Source organism: Sceloporus occidentalis, unplaced genomic scaffold (assembly GCF_023333645.1).
Source record: "Sceloporus occidentalis isolate IW3139 unplaced genomic scaffold, rSceOcc1.0.p SCAF_2, whole genome shotgun sequence".
NCBI lineage: Eukaryota > Metazoa > Chordata > Lepidosauria > Squamata > Phrynosomatidae > Sceloporus > Sceloporus occidentalis.
In genome coordinates, this window is record NW_028316982.1 from 46,422,677 (window position 1) to 46,432,966 (window position 10,290).

At 38.2% G+C, this 10,290-nt stretch overlaps 1 protein-coding gene across 1 annotated transcript in view; it reads left to right on the plus strand.

The window, feature by feature from the left end:
• Positions 1–9,263, plus strand: part of RBP1 (retinol binding protein 1) — a 45,265-nt gene extending 36,002 nt beyond the window's left edge. Inside the window, exons 3-4 of the mRNA XM_089507755.1 lie at positions 2,764–2,865; positions 8,976–9,263. Of these exons, the coding sequence (XP_089363881.1) occupies positions 2,764–2,865; positions 8,976–9,029 (156 nt within the window). The 3' untranslated portion in view covers positions 9,030–9,263. The remainder of the gene's footprint in view (positions 1–2,763; positions 2,866–8,975) is intronic.
• Positions 9,264–10,290: the final 1,027 nt, after the last annotated feature.

Sequence of the window (10,290 nt, forward strand, 5' to 3'; positions counted from 1 at the left end):
CTCATAACCAGGTCCTAGATCCCCTATCCAGACAGTTTACAGGACAAAATTTCTTCTTCACTAATCTGCATCATGCCCTTCACATGTCTTCATTCAGATTTGGCGGGTACATCACAAATATTGGATCTGGAAGTCTTGAACAGTGGGGCAAATGTCCACAGTTCCAAAGCCTCCCAACCGTGAAAATAACTGGTCAGAGATTCACAAATTGTATAGGCAGTGGGGGCAAACATGCCCAGTGTCAGGAGATTAGTGCACTCTCTTTTATCACGCCTTATCCCTGATAGTACAAAGGCACATTTATTTTTAAAACAGGTTTTATTGCATTTGTGCATGGTTGGGCAAATGCATCCTGTATGCAGCCCAGATGCCAGTCGCATTTTCCCATTCTTGAAAAGACACAGGATAAGCCCGTCTGGCATCTGGGTGAATGTGATAAAACCCGTTTTAAAAATAAAGTTGCCTTTGTCCTGCTGGGGATAAGGCATGTTAAAAGAGAGTGTGTTAATCTCCTCAGTGTCATCCTTTTCTTTGGCTGACTTTTGAAAGCATATTATTGTCAGTGGGCAGCCGGATTGGTTTGTAGATGTTTCATTATTTTTATTTTTAAAAAAATACTAACTTTTAGTAGAACAAAATGCTGCTTATTCCCAAACGAATGCATTTTGCCTCTGTACAACTGAAAGAAATTCCATTTTATTCCTGTAATCATGATGATGCATTTCAGTTTCTAATAGATTAAAATATTAAACTGGACATGCTCAGAAGATACTGGCTGGGATCCTATATGGGAAATATGTCTTTATAAGTGGACTTATATAAGCAGGAAACAGAATTGGTCAGTTTCATAATGTCCAATAAAGGGCTGCTGTTATGTTACTATGTGGCAGAGCCAGCAAAGTGCCCGATGCATGTTATGAACTAATGCACATTCCATACTGATGCACGTTGTGAACTAATGCACATTATACACTGATGGAGATTTTGTACTGATGCACATCGGCACTGATGCACATTGGTCATTCTTGCTGTTGTCCCAGAATGCATCTTCACAATTCAGTAGCAGGGTTCTTAGCACCTCTGTTGCTTAAATAAGTATACATAAAGTTACATTAAGTAAAAGATGATATACGATTCTGGTGGTTGTTATTAAAATCAAGGTTGGAAAGATGGTTTTAATTTTTTAATGAACTTACTTTAATGTATCAGGTATGTAGAGCAATTGCAAAGATGGAATGGCAATATGGAGGAATGAGATAAAGTAGGGAGTTGTGAGAAGAGAAAAGTTAATTGCATGGCAATATTACTCATAGCAGCCTATGTCCAGGGTCTAAAATTACATATCTAAAGTACTGTACAAACATTTATTGGTATGTTATTTAAAACTGGAATAATTATTGTTCATATTTTGAACAAACTACATATTATGTCAGATATGTAGGATATGGGTCTCACAATGGTCTTTCTTTATTTAAAATTGAAAGAGAAAGCAATGTGGATTGGACTTGAAGCATGGGAGAAGAGTAATTAAATCACCCATTTTCCAGTGCATGTCTGCACACCACACACACACACACTCACAGAGAGAGAGGGGGGAGGGAGGGTGTTATTGGCTCTCAATGAGAAAACAAAACATACATCTCATAGTATGGATTTAATAATAATTTCTTTTTAAACAGAGCTATACCATTGCAAGATTTAGTTTAAGAGAGGGAGAACTGGACTGTCATTTATAAAACCCAACAATTAACACTAGAACTGCAACAGGCGTCTGCATGTGTGTCCTGTTCCTCATGTTTTCACAATCTTCCTGTGATGTATATTTGCCAATTAGTTTGCAAAGAATGATGTCATTTTCGAGTCAGCTACATATCACTGTTTGAATTCAGAAGTTGTTGAAGAGATGAGAAGCTCAGTCAGGTCTTATTTCTTTGGACCCATTTTAATTGCCTATCATGCAGAAGGGGGGGGGGCAATTAAAATGGATCCAGAGAAACAAGACATGATTGAGCTTCTCATCTCTTCAACAAATTCCGGGTTCAGTCCCACTGGGTGGCCTTGGGAAAACCATAAACTCTTAAAGCTAAGAGGAAGACAGTGTTAAATTTCCTCTGAAGAAATCTTGAAGAAAATCCAGTTTACCAAAGTGTCATTGTAAGTGAGAGCTGACTTAAAGGTATGTAACAACAACAAATACAGAAGGGGTATTGAAACCATAGAGTTATGAGTCCCATCCATTGGAGACAGTGAAAACTAGATGGGACAAATTGGTTTCTTTGATAACTGGAGTCTCATGCATGTCAGGTGGGCAAAAGTCATTAAGAGTCTCACATTTTCTGTCAGGACCCCACTTATTTACAGAAAGTGACAAAACATTTGATGACGATTGCCATACAATTGCTCTCCCATAAAGACACCACCAGGACAAGTTATTTTATGCTTCCTTTGGTCTCCTACAGAAAAAGTCCTATGAAGTGACCTTGGCCACGACAATTCAAAGACCAGAGAACCTGTTTCTCTTAGTTTATTAACTTTGTCATGTCATAAATCAATGACACTTTCAACAAATAATGTTTCATATCACCTCTTCTTTTGAAAAGCTGCACTAGAGATAGTTTCTTCATTAAATATTGAGTTTTATTTCCTAAAGGAATTTTGACCTCATTTAGAGCCTAAATGATGTAGATGACAACAATCATCAGACTGATGAGTTTTTGTTTCTGGTTTGTTGGGGGTTTTTTTTGTTTTTTGTTTTTTAACTAGACTTGTGTGACTTGGGATGGAGATAAACTTCTTTGTGTACAGAAAGGAGAAAAGGAGGGCCGTGGCTGGACCCAGTGGATTGAAGGAGATGAAATGCACTTGGTAAGGACATTTATTGTTTGCTCTTTAACTATAATTATCTCTCTTTTTTCCCATCTCTTCCTTTATTTGTTTATATAGCTAAAGGCAATAAGCTGTAGTTTTCATCCACATTATATTTGCTAGCTCTGGAGTAATTAAGCATTGGCATTTTGTTTGGCTTCCTTCTAAAGCAATAATCTTATGTAGCACTACTACTTTTACATGCCTTCTTCAGAAACACCCATGACTTCATCAAGAAACCTTTAATTAACTGCCCATTCTTCCAAAATATTGATTTGCTTGGTTTGTACAATAGAATGCATGCAACACAAGTGTCCCCCAAACTCACTGTGATATAAGCTATGTGTGAATAGGGGAGACCTGTGCACAGGCTTCCCAAACATGACATTCTCCATCTGTGTCAGATTACACGCCCTATTACTGGAAACCAATATAATCATGGCTGTACTACTGGGCATGATGGGAGTTTTAGTGTGACATGGTGTGGGGGGACCAGTTTTTGAAGGTTGACATACATCCTACATATTTCTGTGGCAGTTGAGGAGGAAGCTAATCTTTATCTTCTATTTTTTGTTAAGGCAAGGGTAAATTACAACTTGGGAAAGAAAGTGAACAATTCAGTTTTGAAAGTATCATTCTCTTTCTATTATTTCTGACTTTCCTAGGTACTGGCACCTAATAAATTTTATTACACCTTCTTTTTGAAGTAGTTGTTTATCACTCTCTTAAAAAGTGTTTTCCCCACAGGAGGTTACAAAAACATCTCTGAGAACTTATTGCCTCCTAAATGCATTTCAGTTTTGTTTAGGATGCTTACTTGGTAAACATCCAGGTTTGGTAGCTAGGCCCTAGAGCTGTGCAGGAAATTGGATTTTGGAGCTTGAAGCACCCTAAAAGAAGATATGGCATTGTTATGATTCATGAACTAAGATTTGAAAACCCAATTAAACATACCATGAGATTAACTGATAGTTTATTCAGATTACAAAACAATGATTTGATTCAGACCAGTTGGAATCAAATCTAAGTTGTGATCCAAAACATCCCATCTTTAAGAATTCTCTTTCCAGACCTCCCCCTTTGTCCAGCCCCAGCCCCAGCCCACACTCTTTTAAACATATCAAAGAAGTCTTTAACTGGCCACTCCACTTCCTAACTCCTTATCAACCAATATTTCCAAAGCTTTATTGACCATCAAACACTTCTTTACTCAGGACCTAACAGAGCCATGTATCTTAATTACTCCACCCATAGTCTGTCTCCATTTTTGCATTTCAATTTAATTACAGATCTTTCTGCTGTTGGTTTTCCCTTCCTGTGCTTTTCTCTAGTAAACCATAGCTCTGTTTCTCTATCCCCATTAGCCTCATTGTTTCTCTATCCCCATTTTATTATATCACTACCTCACTGTTACTATATCCCCTCATATTTCTCATCATGGCAAATTCTGACATTTCATCATAGGAGATTCTGACAGGTGTGCAGGACACTAATGTGAACATTAATGATTGGATTTGGGAGAATTTCTCTAAGAGTAAGCCATAGCTTTCATGATCTGTGCAGTCAAACACTTTATTGTAGTCAATCACATGTTGAGTTTCTTCTAAAATTACTTTGTGTGCTCCATTATCCATTGTATGTTTGCAATTGATTCCTAATACCCCTTCCTTTTCTGAAGCCTGCTTGCACCTCTGGGAATTCTCTTGTATCCCTAAAATAAGGTCAACATCCATGTCAGTATGATCATCAGAAATGATTTGCTAAAACCATGAAACCCTTCCTCTTTTTCCACTACAGTATATAGGTTTAGCAGTTAAGAAAATAATGCATATTAGAGAGTAATATTTTTATTTGTGACAGCAACCTGTAACAGCAAGCTATTTGGAAGGTGGCTCTCTAAATCTTAATTCCCACCTAGGATACTTCTAAGAAAAGTGGCTACTGGCTGCAGCTCCATAGCATATGACTCTTCATAACTTCTGTAGGCCCACCACAGATGTGTGTGTGTGTGTGTGTGTGTGTGTGTGTGTGTGTGTGTGTGTGTTAAAAGAATATTTCTAAATGCTTCCTATATGTTAATACACCCTCAGGTATATGCTTAGTAAGATTTGTATTATCATTCTTACTTGCTTGTCAAATCTTCATTTCAGTCTGCATCCCTCCAGAAACAGCTGTTTTATTAAAACATTTGAATATCTGGTCTTTCTGGGGTTGTGTGTGGTGTGTTTTGTATTTTGGAGAGATTTCTGCTGTATAGGGCTTTTAGTTGCCATAAAATTACTCTCTGATGCTTCAGCAATAATTTTATGGTTCTGTTGAGTATCAGACAATATTCCAAATGTTAATTAATTAATCTTTTTACAACGTCTATTAAGTGGTCTGCCATAAGCTTCAAAAGTTTATTCACAATTATTTCCAGACAGTTCATTTTTTTATTTTTTTATTTTTTGAATAAGGGTTTTCTAGTTAATTAACGCACACGTCTTTATGTTAAATCTCTTACCATTGTGGGTCCTAGTTTCCCTACAGCTGTCAGGGCTGGCTCTTCTTCAGCTTTACTGTAATTGGATTGTGGCAGTTTTTACTTTAACAGATGGCCTCTTCTGTGTTTTTCTCTCCCATTGTAAGATTGTACATCTTTGGTGCAATTGCTTCTTAACCAGCATCATCGATACAAAAATGAATAAAATGTTGAACTAATTCCATTGAATCTAGCTTTCTTTTTTGTATCTTTTGAAAGCTAAAGTACTTCTTTTTTTTCCTTTTCCCACTTCCATTCATATCACTAATGCCCTGTAGGTCACTCACTCTAGGAATGGATTTTCTTTTGCTAGATTCATCTTTTCTGGGAAGTGACATCAAAAGCTCCCCTTTAGACTGAACAAATAATGTTCAGAGCATCCGGGTCATTTATTTCTTAAAAATATTGTTACCTTTGTCCAAAAGTTTCTTCTTTAGAAATCCAAGTTTGATCTTTTCTGTTAAATCAAGCCCTTTTTCTTTTATGATGTCAGTATCATCTCAGCTATTGACTACTGAAGCTGAAGTTCTGTAAGGAGTTTATACAACATCTCCAAAATGTGATATCTCTGTGTTTGTTCAAGAACCTTTTTTTTCCTTATGAAATTTAAAATGTATATGTAGAATGGTTGAGAACAATGAATTGTTTCTGCAAGATTATAGAATAGGTTTAAGACTAGCTTCATATGCCCCATATGCCCCAAGAAAATATGATGAATCCCAAGGTTCTGCAGCTGTGTTTATGATTGCTTTGGCTGAGAAATTTGGCTTAGCTTCAGCTCAATATAGGATGATTAATGAAAATTCTAAAGTAATGCACCCTAACTTTAAACTGAATATTGACATATAAATGAGAAAGGGATATGATTTACACTATAGGGTTTTTTTGTGCATCCACAAAGCAGTTTGTGAGGATACATTTATTCTAAGACAATGCAAAACAGAGGTTTAGCCATGGTTTCTTCTGGTTTATGTAGACCAAACTTTAGGAGAGCAATGTCATGTCCAGTCTACCTCAGCCTTGTCATAAAACTGTGCTGAACATTAGTTAGAAAGCATAGATTCAGCTTTCTAGCCAAGTCCTGCTTTGTATGAGAAATGAACTACACACCCCAAAGCTGTTGTTTTCCCCTTCCATTTCTAACCTTGTGCTCTGTGATGCCAGTCTCTTAGAGTAAACATTGCCTGTTTAAAAGAGGGCCCAGATGGAAACCCCAAAAGTAATGATTGAAGATCATTTTTTACATCCATACAAAAATATCTGTTCCTTACCTCCATTCCTCTGAAGACTGGCAATAGAATTAAGTGAAACTTGCATTCAAAATTCACATATTTCTGTGGCTTGTTGTTATTTAATTGAAGAAAAATTATGCATACATTTGGAAAACTGTGCACATGTAAAATGCATATATTTGAAAACTATACCTTAATCAATGAAGGAAAGGCAGTGAAATGTGAATATTAGTGGAAAGAATCTCTACAAAAAGTATTCATTCTGGGGAAAAGCATTAAATGTATGCATATATTTCCATGGTTGATTAAAAGAAAACCTAGAATTTAATCCAGTATTAAGACAGAAGGGAATGCCAGTGGTATTCTAAAATATAAAACAAATAAGACTGATAGATTTTTCACAATCCTACCTAAAAGTAGGTGCATCTCAAAAACTGGCCACTTATTTGCGGATAAATATCTATTATTTGATAGCAACTCAGAACCAAACAATTAAAAGTTTCATTATTTCAAGGAGTAGAGAGGTACACTCACCATTCATACTGATTAGTATGAATGTGTAACAATGCCACAACAGAATAAAATTCATCATAAACATAAGACTTGTAAGAAGCTATACATTAGTATAATATGAATATACATTTATATTTCCTAGGATAACACATTTGTCAATTCTATTTTTGATATAATAAGGAGCCCTGGTGGCGCAGTGGTTAAATGCCTGTACTGCAGCCATTCACTCAAAACCACAAGGTTGCGAGTTCAAGACCAGCAAAAGGGCCCAAGCTCGACTCAGGCTTGCATCCTTCCGAGGTCGCTAAAATGAGTACCCAGACTGTTGGGGGCAAATTAGCTTACTTGCTAATTAGCTTACTTGCTGTTCACCGCTATGATCTTTGGAATAGCGGTATATAAATAAAACAAATTATTATTATTATTATTATTATTATTATTATTATTAAACAGATTTTTAAAATGATTGAAAGTGAGGGATAGGAAAATAGGAAACAGGACAAAATCCAAGGTTGAGAAAAGTAAAGTAGTAGATAGCTCCATGTGCTGATAAATAGTCACTTCTTTATTTAATTATTACTTTAAAAGATCCAACATGTTTTTTGTCTATAAAAATTGACCTTCTTCATGGGTACACTATAAAATACAAATAACATTCCATTAAATATATTAACCTGGGCAACACAAAATCAGTGATATTCTCCACAAACATATATAATACATTGTTCAGCATGCCAAAGTAATAACAACTAATCTCACCTGTGCCAGAAAACCCACATAAGTATAATTGTTCCACTAATAAGAGGGATATTTTATTATCAAATGGATCTCATACCTTTCTTTCAAGGAAAGTTGATTTTCTCTAACACACACACAGTAAAAATAGTTTATACACACAGCAGCCCTGAATGGTAGGTAGGCTGAAAGACAGTGATTCGCTCAAAGTAACTCAGGTGCATTACAAACGTGCACAAAGTATGTGCTCCGCGCGTGCTAGGGTTGCGCGAGAGCATGCTAGGGTTAGGAAGCGGCATCGCCCCTAACCCTAGCACGCACGGAGCATGCACAAAACGGCGGTGCCCGTTCCACACGGGGGTCGGCCTTGCTATGTCACGACCGCACCACCTCCAAACAGGGTAGCGTGGAAGTGACGTACTGGGGCTGCGCAAGGGAACCTGGGGCACCCTTTCCGCGGCCCCGGAAGGAGCTCCTTCCACCTTTGCATCACTGGGCACAGCCTTTACATGGCTGCGCCAGCGACGCAGAGCAGAAAGGGGCCAAGTGGCCCCTTTCTCCTCCTCCCCACCGCCGCCGGGTGTCCTTGGGGCCTTTTGCTGCTTCCCTGCAGCCTGGAAAGCGGCGGATCGGGGCCTCAGAGGCTGCTGTTGTGGCAGCTGAGGCCACGATCCGGCGGGGAAAGGGCCGGTTACAGGCGTGCCCCAAATGGGTGGTCTGTAACGCGCCTCATTTAGTTTCTATGGTTGCACAAGGACACTCTCTATAACTATTCAGCTATTTGAACTCAGTTGGGTGTCTTTCCACACTACACAATCATCATGGCACAATGATCCTACTTTCAACTGCAACTGCTTCAGCCTATGGAATCCTATAGAGCTTGGTGAAGTACTAAAACTCCCTGGATGAGAATTTTAAACCCTCCTCCTTATATTGCCAATCCCAGTCTTCCAGAGGATGCAGCCTTGGCAGTTCAAATGGAGTCGTAACGCCTGTAGTGTGAATAGGCCCTGGGTCTGCTAATTGATTTTGAAGCACACCTCAGCATTTCTGCAAGGAATCAAACTGTTTGAAGAAATAGCATCTAAGAGCTGACTTTTCTTTTTCAGGAAATAAGAGTTTGTGGTGTGAAGTGCAAGCAAGTTTTTAAGAAAGTACAGTAAGGAGCCTAACCCCAGAGACCAAGAAGGTGGACAGTGTGGATGGACCAGCTACCAAATCTTCAGTTGCTGCTTGTTCACAGATATCTTGTTCTTTCTTAACACTTAGAAAATGTGTGCTGACCCACATCTTCCTATGTTACCTGAACTCTTTAGCAGCTTTTGTTGAACATATGGATTTTTTAAAGAAGATAATTGAATATAAATGGTTTAATTATGATATGAATGTTTAGATTAAAGCTGATAAAACCTGATTTGTGTGTAAATGTACATTTGGGGGGGGCAGGGAGCATTCAGCTATGTACAATTAAAATATATATAAATTAGGCTTGATATTTAAAATACAAACACAATATTTAAAAAATAAGCTGTGCTTGATATGTGGCTGAACATTAAATTATATAACAGGAATTGAATAGACCACATAACTGCAACTATCAGTCAAACTCCAAGTTATTTTAGTTTAAAGAATTAAATTATATCACAGCCATCAACAAGCCACTTCTCTGGAACTCTTATATATATTCTCTCAAAAAGGAGGTGTCTTAAATGGACACTAGCCTGATTATTGACATGGAAGCTATAAAGTCCCAAGACATCCATTAGAATCACAGTCCTGGGATTGTTCGGTATCACCTACAAGACCACCTGGGCCAGTTCAAGCCAGGAGACAGGTGGGCAGCAGGGCAGTCAGTACATCAGCAGCATCTCTGTTCTGTCTCTTTGGTCCAGCACAAGGGACAAACCTTCAGAGCTAGTGCTGGGTGAAAAGGTTTCCTCATTATTGAGCTAACATCCTTTTGGATTATAGCAACTCCTTCCCCTCCAGGCCCACAATTTGGGCTGGTGTTGCACTGCACCATCTGTGTGGACAAAGTTGGGCCTTGTCCACTCCATCAAGCTCATCAACCCAAGTTGATATAATGCACATCAGGGCAGCCACAACCAAAGCATGCACAACCAAGTAATGGATATTTAGTTCTATTATGGAGTGACCTGGCATTTAGAAGCAGCACCAGCTGACCAGAGAGGGATGGAGGAAGGATGAAAACATAGGATAGATTTCAAATATCTATTCTGCCTTTTCATGGTACATCTAACCACCAGGACCATACTCCTTTCTGCCTGAGATTCCATCAATAAAAGCAATCTATCCCTCCCTTCTCCCCTAAAGTCACTTGCACACTTGTATTGGGGGGGGGGGGGGAGAACAGATTTACAAAACAAACAGTAGCACAGTGTCAGTGCAGCAGGTCAAAGTAAA